The 13,156-nt window shown below is 48.1% G+C and overlaps 3 protein-coding genes across 3 annotated transcripts; all 3 read right to left on the bottom strand.

The window, feature by feature from the left end:
* On the bottom strand, positions 1 to 3,198 carry CSUI_010327 (fad binding domain of dna photolyase domain-containing protein). Its single transcript, XM_068070432.1, has 5 exons — positions 2,847 to 3,198; positions 2,286 to 2,557; positions 1,908 to 2,025; positions 632 to 1,801; positions 1 to 259 (listed from the first exon to the last, which is right to left on the bottom strand). Exons 1-5 carry the CDS (start codon positions 3,162 to 3,164, stop codon positions 248 to 250), a joined length of 1,890 nt encoding a protein of 629 aa, XP_067917594.1. The 5' UTR covers positions 3,165 to 3,198; the 3' UTR covers positions 1 to 247.
* A 468-nt stretch (positions 3,199 to 3,666) lies between these two features.
* On the bottom strand, positions 3,667 to 5,878 carry CSUI_010326 (uncharacterized protein). Its single transcript, XM_068070431.1, has 2 exons — positions 5,434 to 5,878; positions 3,667 to 4,460 (listed from the first exon to the last, which is right to left on the bottom strand). The coding sequence occupies exon 2, from the start codon at positions 4,005 to 4,007 to the stop codon at positions 3,798 to 3,800; it is 210 nt and encodes a 69-aa protein (XP_067917593.1). The 5' UTR covers positions 4,008 to 4,460; positions 5,434 to 5,878; the 3' UTR covers positions 3,667 to 3,797.
* A 1,184-nt stretch (positions 5,879 to 7,062) lies between these two features.
* On the bottom strand, positions 7,063 to 12,797 carry CSUI_010325 (hus1-like protein). The gene is made up of 8 exons (XM_068070430.1): positions 12,726 to 12,797; positions 12,173 to 12,236; positions 11,516 to 11,590; positions 10,631 to 10,699; positions 9,784 to 9,848; positions 8,898 to 8,949; positions 8,484 to 8,542; positions 7,063 to 7,693 (listed from the first exon to the last, which is right to left on the bottom strand). The coding sequence occupies exons 2-8, from the start codon at positions 12,183 to 12,185 to the stop codon at positions 7,628 to 7,630; spliced, it is 399 nt and encodes a 132-aa protein (XP_067917592.1). The 5' UTR covers positions 12,186 to 12,236; positions 12,726 to 12,797; the 3' UTR covers positions 7,063 to 7,627.
* Between the last annotated feature and the right edge of the window lie 359 nt (positions 12,798 to 13,156).

Raw genomic sequence — 13,156 nt, 5'->3', positions numbered from 1 at the left:
AGGGACATTATTGACAAATCCAGACATTCTTTTCCCGAACAGTCCACACACAAATTCAGACATCTGCCATCAACGCAACCAGCACAAAGCGCCATAGTGTATGCGTCTTCCGATGACATGAAGCCTAGCCCGGATGTCCATCATCTCCTAGCTTCGCGGGCCCCGTTTCCCAACACTTCAGGGCGTGCCGGACACTGTTGGAACGCGCGGCGGAGGGGTAGTCCAGCGCCGACGCAATCCGGAAAGTTTACTGCTCCTCCTATAGAGAATTAAGGGGACAAAAAGAAACGAACAACCGGTGCAAAATCTGAATCGGAGTCAGTCGAGTACCCAATCTGCCACGGCGGGGCGCGACGCTATCAGTGTCCTTGCCTTTTCTTTTACGAGGCTTTTGGCGGCACTCGTTGCCCGAGCCTTATCTCTGGCAGCTTAAAAAACCGAACACTGCTTCATAGCCGCCTCGCCAAAACAACTTCCCAGATCCCACTAGAAACCCTACATCATGGTGACAGCGCGTACACTATGTGACGCACAGTATATCAGTACAGTCACCGTGAGATACATCTGTGCAGACGTCCAGTAGTGTGGCCGGGTTGTTCGCCGCTCAGCCTACATTCGGTGTGGCCCTTACTTCCGTATATTCCTCGGCGTCCTCCTGACCTAGTTCCTCATCATCTGCTTCCTGTTTTCCCTGGCTGCGAGATTTCTTGCCCTGATTCGCTGCCATTTTCTTCTCGCGGGGCAACATGGAGCTTTGCTGAGTTTTACGCGCGTTCTCCTCAGCCGATTTTAGCATCTTTTGTTTCTCTTTCTCATAGTCCTTAGCAGCTTGGCTAACTTCCGCCTTCGGTTTGCCGGCCGGGGGCAAGAGGCCTTCCTTTACGGCATCGACGGCATTACTTGCTGCGCCTGGGTATTTCCGGATGAATGCTTTGACGTCAAACTTGCGCTCGCAACCTTGATAGCTCATAAAGCGGATCTTCCCCAGAATTGGGCGTTCCTTGAACGCGTGATCGTGGACACCTGCTATGCTCCACATACATCCGCAGACGCCATTCGGATCGCGTCCATCTAAATGGTACTTGTCGTTCAACTTCAAGGCAGTGTTGATGGCCTCCTGAGGGGATTTTGACCACTCCAGTATCTTCTTCGACCAATACATCCGAAGAAATCCATGCATCTTGCCTTCCCTCACCAGCTGAAGCTGAGTCGCATTCCATAAGTCGTCATATGTTCTCCCCTCCTCAAGATCCTTAAATTCATACTGGGGTTCGCGTTTGTCTTTCTCGTGCTTGCTAAGAGTCTCCTGGGCCCACTCAGGCGCTCCCTTGATATCGTCATAATGAGGGTTGTAAAATACAAAGTTCTCGCATAGTGAGCTCCGCACAACGACTTCATCGATGAAAGACTCTACCCCTTTTTGAACTGCTGCGCTTTTGTTACTTTCTTTCACCTTCAGAACTTCCATCAGGCAGCGCTGAATAGCAATATTCCCGAAATGAATGTAAGGAGACAAATCACTTTGGACATCTGCGAGAGGGTCGTTACGAGATTCTCCGTACTTCGCGAGGTTTTGAGGAGTGGCAAACATTTTCAGTTGCTGGAGTGCTGCCTTGCTTCCTGGCTTCCAGAAGGGAAGCGCCTCTGGTGGTTCCGGCTTCATCGCTCGCATGATCATATCTTCATCCAGAGGATATAAAGGTTCAATGCTAGAAACTGGATGACGTGTAACTTTCGGAAACGGCATGGTGAACTCCCCCATTAGCTTCTGTAGTTTCGGTCGGATGGTGCGGGCTGCAGTCTGAACACAAACAAAAATAAGCTCGCACTATTTCATCTGAACGTAGAGACGAGTAACGTTGCTTCCTCATCGGAGCACCCTCGCATTTGTGGAAAACTCAACTCACTTCGAGCTTGTCGGATGCAACCCAACACGGAACGACACCGTGCGTGTCGACCTGGTAAAGGGGTGATAAGCCCTCTTCGTAAACACGCGTCAGCAAGCCGACAACCTGGGTTGGGAGCCTGTGGAACAAAGGAGCATGAACACACGTGGCCAGGGATGTTGTGCCATTCACTGCCTCGTGTCGCCACTTGGGATGCTGCCAGGAAAACAAGACAGTGCGAGCCCCCTGCTGACCCGTACTTCGCCCGACACGGCAGAAGCACTCTGTCGGACAGCTGTCATTCATGTGTTCTGAACGCAGTCTGACAGCGCAGTCGCTTTTGTAGCTGCGAAAATGTTTTGTTATATGAATGCTTCTTGTTCTCTTGCCCGCTCGTACCTCATCGGATTGAAGTCGGTGATGGCCAGCGCCGGCTGGAGATTAGTGAACACCTCGTGAATCTTTTCAAGAGCGTTCTGAAGCTTGCCTTTAGGGTCTTTGCTTGTGACAAAGGGCATATCAAAACCGATGTTGAGCTGCTTCAATTCTTGTTCCACTTCACGAGCGGCCTCTAAGAAGAAGGACAAGTGCCGTTTTGTCGGTTTGAAGGCGAGGTCCGGCACCAGCAGATGTACCACGTGGAGTGGCCTATTTAGTGCACGCGCGGCTTCCTGAGGAAATCAAGCACAAAGGACTCTCGCCCGTGTGACTGCTCTGGAAACAGGCAACCATTCTTTGACGAATACAAGCAGAAAAGGAAAGTAGACTTTGCTCCACAGTGCCGTCCCCGAGTAAGAAATTGCTTTCCCAGTCAGTACGCCCTCAGATGCCTGTGACGCGGCGTCCGCAGACTAACTTCCCTTACTTTCCCAAGCTCACGGTGAATGTCAGGTCAACACAGACGGTGAGGCAGAGCAGGTGAGATGCCCGCTCCGCTGGAAGGCCCCAGAAAACACTCACTTGCGCCAGCAGCAGAGCCCAGTTATCCTGGACACGAAGGTCCCTCTGCAAGTAGCAAATTACCACCTTTCCATCGGTCTTTGGCTCGCGCACGTCCTTGGTCAGCAATCGCACCCGCCTTTGGTCTACAGGACCATCTTTTATCCAGTCTTTCTTACCGCCGGGCACACCACCGCTCTCCTCCTGTGTGTGTCTCTGCATTCCGCCTCCATTTTTTTTCGCCACTTTGGCGGCAGGACCTTGGTCTGCTGAGGCTCTTCTCTTCGTCGTTTTGGCTGGCTCATCTTTTCCGCCGGCCGTCTGAGTCCGGAGCGGCATTTTCAAGGAACGAGTAGCAAAAGAAAGGGCCAAACTGGCGAAAGGAGTCGAGGCAGTAGACAGGAAAAATTTGGACGTTGTCGGTTCACAGGGCAAAAAATCTGTTGTGTCCCTGCAAATCCGTGCGATCCGAGCACCCGCGCCCGGAGCTACGCTACTAGCTACGAGGCTCCGCAGCTGGGCGACCGTTAACGCTGCGACCATCTGGCAATGAAGCGTTTCTTCGCACCTGTTCCGCCTACGCGACATTCGCTACCGGTGCCTGTTCTCTAAGCGCTAGCGCGCAATCTGCGAGACGAGGTGTCAGCATCTCCGGACACGGCTAAGAATGCCTCAACGAGTTACGAGAAAAGTTCGTTGTCCAACACCATGCCCCATGTTGCCACACACACACACAACAGGCCTTAAAGAACACTAAAAACCGTTTGAGGGCGAGTGCCAGGAGTAGTCTGAATCGAGTTCGCTCTCAGGCGATACAAGAGCATCCACCTGTTTTTGAGCGCCTCAGAAATTGAACTCAATCCTTGTGCGATAAAGCCTGGACTCCGAACAGCCCCATCGCTCTTGCCAGTCAGCCTCTTTCAAACCAACCGAGGAAGGGGCACTCAACCGTCACCGGGGTGCGCCCTCTCCTCAGCCGGTGATTTTCTGGTTGGCGACCCACGCCTTGAGGCGTGTAACCTCTCGGTCAAAAATCGGCATCTCAGACCCTCCCCTCTGCCTGTGCGTGTGTCCGAGATGAAAGCTCGGCACACCGTTGGGACGCAGAGAATTCTGAGCTCTGACACTCGCCAAGAACCAGTGTTCTTTGAGGACTACGCAGACCAAAAAGAACCGACACATTTTCGTGGAACAGCACGGACGTAAGCTCCATTCTGTGAGTGGGTCTGGAGGAAGACCACCATTATCCCACCAGTTGCATTCACTCAATCCTAAGAGGCGCCGCGCTTCAAAGCGGCAATTGCGATACACCTCTAGCCGTCGCACAACCCTTTCTTCAGCCAGAAGACCGTCACAAGAGTGATGTTGCCATCAGGCGACTAAGCTTGGAGGTTTCCATGATTTTCTCATCAATCCTCTCGATTCCATGGCACGGAGACTTTCCCCATAGCATGTGTAGGGGAAGTGAAGCGCGATGCAGACAGCCTTGACGACCACCGCACCAGCTGCCGCACTTCACCCTCGTAGGGACGCTATGACGCAACTTGCCGGCTGCTCCGAAAAACGTCTCGGGTTCTTTGGGCACGATAGGGGGCTTTCTGTCCACATCGTTACGTCGTACGTCGGGAGCTTCCTCTGCAGACATACAAACGAATCCAAACACACCTTGTCTACAAGTCCTTCGTGCATGTATGCGTACGACACAAGCGTTTCTGGCAATGAATGTCGGAACCGTTGATTGACGGGATAGGCGACAAGAGCTGCATAAAGACAGCACCACCCGTCACCCACGGACCATTCTGTATTGAATGACTTTTGAACACACAGCAATAAGTACGAAGTGTTGCTGGGAGTCTTCGATCATCATTCGTCCGTATCGCAACGAACATTCCTGGACTCAGAAATTTACGAACAGAAATCTTCTCCAAGCACCTCAGCATAGAGGCGGCCAGAGGATTGACAGATAAAAGTATTTCATCAGAATGTCCACACAGATTGTCATACACCACAAAGACTGGGCAACGGTAAACACGGAGAAACGTCTTGTAATGGCAACTCGTAAGAGGGAAGTCAGGACTTCTTAGAGGATAAATAGTATCTCCTCACAGTGGCGATGTAGAACAACGCCATTCAGTGGAAGGAGAAGTGAAGTTATCATCACGAACGAGAGCCCAAAACAAGAATGCAAGAAAAACAAGCTATACGAGGGTCGATAGTAGAATGTTCATGGCCTGTCAGTGTTAAAAAGCTCGGTTTGGTTATTGGTCTCCCCACGGGAAGAATCGGAGTTGGATTTCTTATTGGCTACATCCTTCTGGCCGCGAGACCGCTCATCTACTCACAGCCATGATCTCCGATGTCTACACGCCGAAAGCATAAGATATCACCTCTGAAAGGCACGACGTTATCAGCAGGAAGGCAGCATTGATGGGGTATGTCAACAACTGACTTCTGACACGCAGTCGCTCTTGGCTGCTGCGGTTGCTCCATCGTTATCATCCTCACGCGCCTTCCGCACAAAAAACTGCCCGCCACACTCAAGAGTTTCGGGTTCTCATGAAAGCAAGTGAGACATCACTGCGCAGTTCAGACTGGGAATCCCCCTCACCTGCTGTACGAAGGAAACCCCACTCAGAAGTCGATTCTCTTCTCTCCAGTACGGCAAACTGTTTGCCTTCGAGAAGACCAAAATCCACGACGTGTCGAACTACACGAGGACGACTTAACGGGTTGACAAGAAAAACTGCAATCGCAGTATGACGACCGCCGATTCGCAGTACGCCGACTGTGGCGGGAAAACCCGCCCTAAAACAGACCAGCAATCCTGTTATCCTCCTCCCCCACTGCTCATACCATTACTATGGTATGGACTGCCATCTCGCTCCCGTGCAAAGGGAGAGCGCCAGACCGCTCCCCCCTGCAGGGGCGCAGAAGAATTGCAGTGAGGGACTGGCCACGCCATGAGAAACAGGCATCCAACCACCACACCTGTCGTGATTCCAGACACGGCGGGGGAGAACAGTACACACCCGGCACCCCGTTGTGGGGCGATGTCGTCTTTTTATTCGCATGCACGTGGTCTCACGGAAGTCCGGTTGGTGTGGAACACACCATAGAGTGTGCTGAACAACAGTCGGTGCTGGCTAATGGCCGGTAGTGTCTTCTGGTGCCGATGAAACCGTTTGAGAAAGATATAAGAACTGGGGCACTGCGCTAACACCTTTCTGTTGCATTTTGTGTTTTGCCCAGAGCCCTGGAGCGCCCCGCAAATCACCTCTGCACCTGGAAACCGGTAGGTCCCACGCTCCCTGTTATTGTAAATCGTCTCGTTACGGACTATGCTTCAATTTACCGGGTACGGAGGGGGAAGCGGAAGGAAACTCCTCAGAGCTCGGATGTGTATATAAATGGAGAGCTGGCACGGGCAAGTGCTAAGAACTTCAATACCTCCCTCTCACTCCACGGAGGTTGTCTGGGCGTGTGTTTGCTCCAAAGCTTCTTTCAAACGGGGCGCACGCGATGTTTATCTATCCAGTACTGTTGGCGCAACACCGTCCCGTATTAGACCGATCCTCCTTTGGTAGGACCGAACAAATGCCGGAATATTCATATCCCCAGCCTCACTCCATGATTATAACACAGGTGCACTGCAACTCTCAAAGCGCGTGTCTTGTCAGGTCGGTTTTCGAAGGGCGCCGTCCAATTTTCTGTACCATCATCAATCTCACGGACAGAGTTTTCCTCGTAGGTTACGTACAGGTGAATAGCGGGGCTTTACCTTTTTTCGAAGTGTAAAGTGGAGGAGAGGCTCCAACGCTAAGTACTATGAGCCGTTTAGCCGGCAACTGACACAGGAAAAAACTCCTTAGACCGCTCACATCTGTAAGCGCGCATCTTTTGACGATCTAAGTTGCTAGTTCGAGATGTAGACGAGCACTGTATCCGTGAGTGCGCTATAAATATACTTATGGCGAGAAGGAAGTGTGCTCCGAAGAGAAGGGATGTTCGGCGGGGAACTGCTTTCATGGATTGCTTTGTTGGTATTAACTTCCCGGCTAAACATCCCTTTGCTTCTGGGACGCACTTGCCTTCTCGCCATAACATTCATAGATGGATAGTCGCATGGGGAGGTAGCCAGAGCCTTTCTACGGGATGCTAGCATAGGCTGGTGAACGGTTCAGCTGGGAGCCGCTAAGTAGCCAGCCAATCGTAAGTGAAGCGCTGAGTATATTTCGGAGTTCTCGGTGCGGCACTCACAAAAAAGACTCCATTGCAGAAGTCCTTACGAGACAAAAAGTCCCGTGAGCAACACATAGAAACTTGAGTGGGTTCCCGCATTCTACGAAGAGTAGTCAGAGATCCTCTCGACTACGTAACGACTGCCGTTCCGCAAAGAAGACAACTGACAGGCGCACACTACAGGGCGGACACGAATCACATTCTCGGTGAATCTCACTGTCTTTTTACCAGCTTGCACGTCACTTTCCAAATCAGGAAGGGTGATCTTCAAGCGCTTGGCATCAAAAGTTAGTTGTCCTTTTCCTTTGTACAACCCGTAACTTCTTCCCATCTTTCCTCACAGCTGTCCTGACTTTAACTCTTCCTACAGACGACTGTGTCTTTCCTGGTGACTGCCAGTCTCGTCAGGAGCAGGACTCGCCTTATGCGAACCTCTCCAACCGTAAGAAAGGACACGTGCATAAACAGCGACGAACAAAAGCTTCCTCTCTTTTCTGACGCTTCCCTCTCTCGGTGCATGCACCGAACCGAAAAGTACTTCATTCCGAAAGTCGCTTTTTCTTTCAGATGAGATCACTCCTGGGCTGATGAGTGGTAGGAAGCACGCAAAACAGCTTTAGACTGTCTTGCTACAAAAAAGAACACCCGGAGCACAAAAAGGCAGACAAACACACAACAAGAAACCAAGATGAAAGAATCACAAGAAATCCTTATACGTTCTGCTACCAGAAGAAACTGCGGCTTCCTGTTTGAACTTTTGCACAAACACTCCGTTTCTCACATCAAAAACCAACGAGAGAAGACTCTTATTGCAATCTTACCCACTCTTCGCAGCCCCCCCCACGTCTCACCCGCCAAAGATTAGAGTAGACATTCATTCTTAACAAAGAGCTGCAAATAATTGCGAGGGCGCTATACACCTAGAAAGGATCTAAGAAAAAAATGAGAGAATGGTGGAGTCAGCAAGCGTCCAGACTACGAGATGATAACGTTCCATATCACAGAAACATGAATACAGAGAACACATACGAAAAGAAGTAGTAGTCCTCCTTCTAAGGAGCCATCCTCTCATCCACCAGGGGTGTCAGAGGAGTGCGTACTCCACCTTCGATATCTTATACAAAAGGAGGGACAGACTGTACCATAACAGTGTTCTCCTCCGACATTTCTCTTCTACCCCCTCAACGCTTTCTTCTCTTCAAACAGTCAAGAAACAGATTCTCCAAGGCAGCACCTGCCTTTCTTTGACTAGTTCACGCCTTCATGGTAATTCTATCCTACAGGCGCGTGTAAATGAGAATCTCCTATCTATGGTGAATCCATTCATTGTCATCTACAGACTGTTTGAACTCTATAAGAACCTTGAGCTGTCCAGCCTTCTTCTGCCTTGCGCTTACCCGGCGAAAAGGTGCCTCTTACCTTAGACGAGTGAAAGACAACGCAAGCCCAAGGGTGTAACTGCTCATCTTCAGGAATCACTGAAGGTAACAGCCGAAAGAAAAAGTAAGAGACGGAAACTATTCTCTCTAACAAAGAAGAAAGGACGCGCTTCAAATGATGAACCCATCCTATCTATCGAGGGCACTTTTAGACTCATACCTTCACCACCCAAGCCATGCAGCAGCAGTCCCACCTGACAGAGACAGAAAGGTAGAACGGGATTATGCCTGTGGATGACATGTCTACATGAAGATGTATACATGTATGAATATGTATATGTAAGTTTGTACGAATGTGCACGTAGGCATGAATATGTATGTGTGGAACGGTACGCAGCAGTCTGTATGAATAATACCGATGCCTCCCCTAGATTTGGAAAAACCGTCTACTTACCGCATGCAACGAGGCCTTCAGTCCCACGTCCAAAACTCATATCCTGTGCAACCTGAGAACTCAAGATGAACACGAGAATTCTCAGACTGCAACCCTAAACAGCCAGTAGAGATAGTACTCTATCATCCAATCTCCACATGGAGATTCTAACACGATCTGTCTTCTCAAAAAGATATATCTGTGTTAACCAGGTGCAAGTTTTTCTCCATCCCTCTTTTCTTACCTGAAGCTTGACTGTCTCATCATGACTACAGAGGTTCACACAAGATAGCTCTCTCAGGGGAAAGATGACAGAGACAGTTAGAAAGAGTTAAACCGAAACGTAACTGTCTACATGTCTGAAAAGAGAGGGAAGTGTTTCGTCACAGCATCATCCTTTCTTCCTCTTTCTTTCTCCCTCGACCCGTCTTTCCATCTCTGACATCCCTTTGATGTGTACATACACTCGGGCGATCCAGAATAGCTGTCGCATGATAGTCTGATCTTAACTGAGATTTTACTCAGGAGAATGTGTCACTGAGACACTTCGCTAATAGAGAAGAGTGGTTCAACTGAAAGAGAAAAAAACATACACACTCGAAAATGACATGTTAAGAATTTGCCTTCACTGGGCTGCCGTGTGTATGTACACCACATACACACCTTGATTGTCCTCATGGGGAAAGATTCTATGATAATCTTATGCCACGGCCGGCATTCCAGTAGACATGTATAAATAGCTATTCATACAGAAGAGACTTCAAGTGAAGAACACGCGTAAGAAACACATGTACATAGGCAAGTAGATTGAAGAGCCTGTTTTTGTCTGGATACACCTCTAGTGTATACACAGACAAGGAGAAAGAAAGAAAGAACGGCTCTTTTCTCATAGAAAAGACGAACTGACCTTGAGAGCTAATGCAAGACGTCGAGTCTTGAAGTATCGACATACTCGAGGGTGTGCTGGATGTTCTGAAAGACAGGCGAAGACAGATTTTCCATCATAGTTTCTCTCACCTCAGTCAAGAAGTTCATGCGTAAAAATACCCTCACCAGACACCATGCAGATACATACACATTTCGCGTTAGACAGTCTCTCCTCTTGTGTCTCTGCGAAAACGCTTCACAAGCTAAAGGCTCACGAGTCTAGGCATCGACGCACATGCATGCACGAACCCTAGACATGATAGAGATCTATGAACTCTTCTCATACACGCTACACACCCTCTAATCACCTAGGTACTTCCATACTGCTGCTACTGCGGCGGACCCTCCTCGCTTCAGCCTCTCACGAAGTCGTATAGAAGATCAAGTCGGGCTCAAAAGAAATCTTCCTGACAAAAGAAGTAAGAGAAAAGCAGACTGGATAAAGGGGACTCACATTCAGCACTCCTGAAATCTCTCTCTCTAGGGAAAGACATCGAGTAAGAGGAATCAAAAGAAGGGACAGAGACATAGAGAGAAGAAGTTCCTCAATTCTAGACAAAAAGAAAAGGTCTACGAGAGATGTGCACTAGATCTCCATGATTCGTCATCATTATTGTCTTGGCGTGAAGAAAGAGAATAGATTCTCTTTCTCTCCATATATGTATAAAGAGAGATGTATATGTATATACACACATAAACATATACACGTCATATAGCTCTTGGTAGCCACAAGGGTCTTCATAGAGAGCTTGTCCTTCCAGACTGGAGCATCATCATACAAATCTCTATTTGATCTCTAGATGGGGAGAAGAAAACTTTCATCTTACTCGCATTTCGATCTGCCACGAGGAGAGCACACTTGGGAAATGTCGTCTTAATATTCACGAGATCCGATGCTGTACATACACCCCCACAACCACCCTCCTCCTCAGTAAACAAAAACACCATCCATGACGACTTCGCATACCTTACGATGCAGACACACATACAGACGAAGAAGTTCTTATCCCTTATATTTTTACACCATAATTGATTAATGAGAGGTGGGTAGCATACATCTCAAGACAACATGAAGTGAGCAGCTTTATCTCTCTTCACATTCTGTCGACTATTGAAAAGGTTAGAAGAACTCCATACATAGATATCATCTATGAAGCTGGGAGATAGCTACACGCGCGAGATATACAGGAGTATCTTCTATGGCCTATCAATCTCTCTATCGCTCTGTAAGAGATCACACAGTAGAGGAACTTCTCGGGACTGCAGGTGCCTTCCTTATGTAGGTAGCTGGATAGAAGAGATAGATGATGTAGACACGAAAAAACTCTCAATAGATGGACGTTGGCATCTGTGAGGAATGCATGAACACATACATCTCCCTTCTCTTCTTTCTCTTCATGAAGACGTCTTTCTCTCTCCCTCTCTCTCTTTTCTTAACTAGAACAAGAGTTATAGCTATCCATGTATCAGGCCCTCTATCATCATTCCCTACAGATACCTACAGACGGATAGGGTGCATGTCTCTCTCCCTCCCTCTTTATTTCTTTCTTTCTTTCCATCTCTCTCTTTCTCTCTATATATAGGTAGATAGACATATGGATCGATATAGCTATGAAGATCGAGCTCTTTATTCTCTCTGAAGCCCCCACCCGGTCAGTCGAAGTTGATATCTTCAAGTCTACATCTGTTTCACCCCCTGTCCCGACACATACCTCCAGTCAAAGTGAGTTCACAGAGGCCTTCCTCAGTCGGGATAGGAACTACATTCACAACAACGTCATCGGTCTCTATTAACCAGACAACAACATACATACACACGAGAAGAGAATGAAATAAAGAAAGATAGATGAGAGAGGAAAACGAAGAAAGTCCCGCCCTCTCTGAACAGGGATTGGTTTCTTCTCCTGCTTTTAAAAGAAAACAAAGAAAGAGACAAGCAGAAGAGAATGAAGAACTAGAAGAAGATCCGCTATCTCAGGGAAGAGAAACTTAGAACCTTCGCACATCTTCTTAAGATTTCCGACAACACCAGTGGAAGATACACAGAAGTAACTAGATAGCTCGATAGAGAGAACGACAGGCTGAAGACAGATAGATAGATATCCTTAAAGAAAACAGGGAGAACGAGGGAGAAAGTCTTGATCTCTCAGAAGACGTTTCGTTTGTAGGGACTTTCACAGCGTCTGCTGTTGAGAGACTTCTCATCTGCGAAGTGTAGAGAATAGAGAGGACTAAAAATGAAGAAAATCACGAGTGAGGGAAAGAGAGAGACGAGGGAGGGAGAGATCTGTGAAGAAGGAGAGAAAACAAGAGAAGAGAAAAGTTAGGAAAAGAAAGAAGAGAAGGGAGAGTTTGCCTCGACCACTCACTCAAACGCCTCATGCGTGCGAGCACACCCAATAAGACACGCAGTCTCGGTGCCTCCACGTTCCACTGTACGTACACCCCAGACATACACACACGCACATCAGTGACCCCTGTGATACGTGGACGTGTAGGAAAAGCACACCAAACAAAGTGCTCAACACTCTTCTTCGACAGTTCATTCACAAATACCACTGTACCAGATTGTCCTCGAGGATTCTCCTGAAAGATTCTCTGAAGATCTCTCCTCGCGAAGACATTCCGCCAAAACGTACACATAGATATAGATATATATCTCTACATCCTAGAGAGACGAATAGAGATAGAAAGATGTACAAATCGATCATGTACGTGCACAGACTGAAAACAAAGGGCGAGAAACTCCTGCTTCTGCTTCTCAGCCACACTAAACATGCAGCCACAGCAACATAGAATAGGTCTGCTTGGAGAGGTTCTATTCATACGTGCACAGATATATGTATGTATAGGTGTGGTGGGTATCTTCAGGTGTATGTACACTCTCGAGCTCACACCACCATAGACCTCCGGCTTGTTTACCTCGCACGCAGGAATATCCGGTGTCCCCGCTGTATCGACATCTTCACCCTGTAGAGTCTGTATAGGACAATCCTGAAGAAAAAAACAAAAGAAACGGAGATCTATAAGAGCACACTAAACAAACTTGAAAAGACTTTCCTTTCATCCTTTGCGCCTCTTCTCCAATCGCAGAGATAGTCAAAGACTATCTCCCATCTTTGATTCATACAAATAGAACAGAAGAGTCACCAAACTCGGCCGGGTGCATGTATAGCCATACTACCAGCCATTGCTATAGAGCACAGAAAAACACGTGTACCTATATTTCCATGTATATTTGCATACCTATATAAAAGGCAAATCCATATGAGGACCTAAGTTCAATCTCCCTCATATATACATATATATAACATACACATGCATATATACATATGCATGTGTATGTTATATAT

This window comes from Cystoisospora suis (genome assembly GCF_002600585.1).
Source record: "Cystoisospora suis strain Wien I chromosome Unknown contig_7157, whole genome shotgun sequence".
Classification (NCBI taxonomy): Eukaryota; Apicomplexa; class Conoidasida; order Eucoccidiorida; family Sarcocystidae; genus Cystoisospora; species Cystoisospora suis.
Note: the sequence above shows the minus strand (reverse complement) of the source record. Positions and strands in the feature narration are given on the sequence as shown.

What these genes read in the sequence shown, in the direction of transcription:
- CSUI_010327 (XM_068070432.1), bottom strand. Translation starts at nt 3,164, where the DNA reads ATGCCGCTCCGGACTCAGACGGCCGGCGGAAAAGATGAGCCAGCCAAA. An exon ending in GGGCTCTGCTGCTGGCGCAA is followed by an intron (nt 2,558 to 2,846) that starts GTGAGTGTTTTC and finishes TGATTTCCTCAG; the next exon opens with GAAGCCGCGCGTGCACTAAA. An exon ending in TTGCATCCGACAAGCTCGAA is followed by an intron (nt 1,802 to 1,907) that starts GTGAGTTGAGTT and finishes GTTTGTGTTCAG; the next exon opens with ACTGCAGCCCGCACCATCCG.
- CSUI_010326 (XM_068070431.1), bottom strand. Translation starts at nt 4,007, where the DNA reads ATGTGTCGGTTCTTTTTGGTCTGCGTAGTCCTCAAAGAACACTGGTTC.
- CSUI_010325 (XM_068070430.1), bottom strand. An exon ending in TGAACTCACTTTGACTGGAG is followed by an intron (nt 10,700 to 11,515) that starts GTATGTGTCGGG and finishes GTGTATGTACAG; the next exon opens with CATCGGATCTCGTGAATATT. An exon ending in CGTGGCAGATCGAAATGCGA is followed by an intron (nt 9,849 to 10,630) that starts GTAAGATGAAAG and finishes CCTGTCTTTCAG; the next exon opens with AACATCCAGCACACCCTCGA.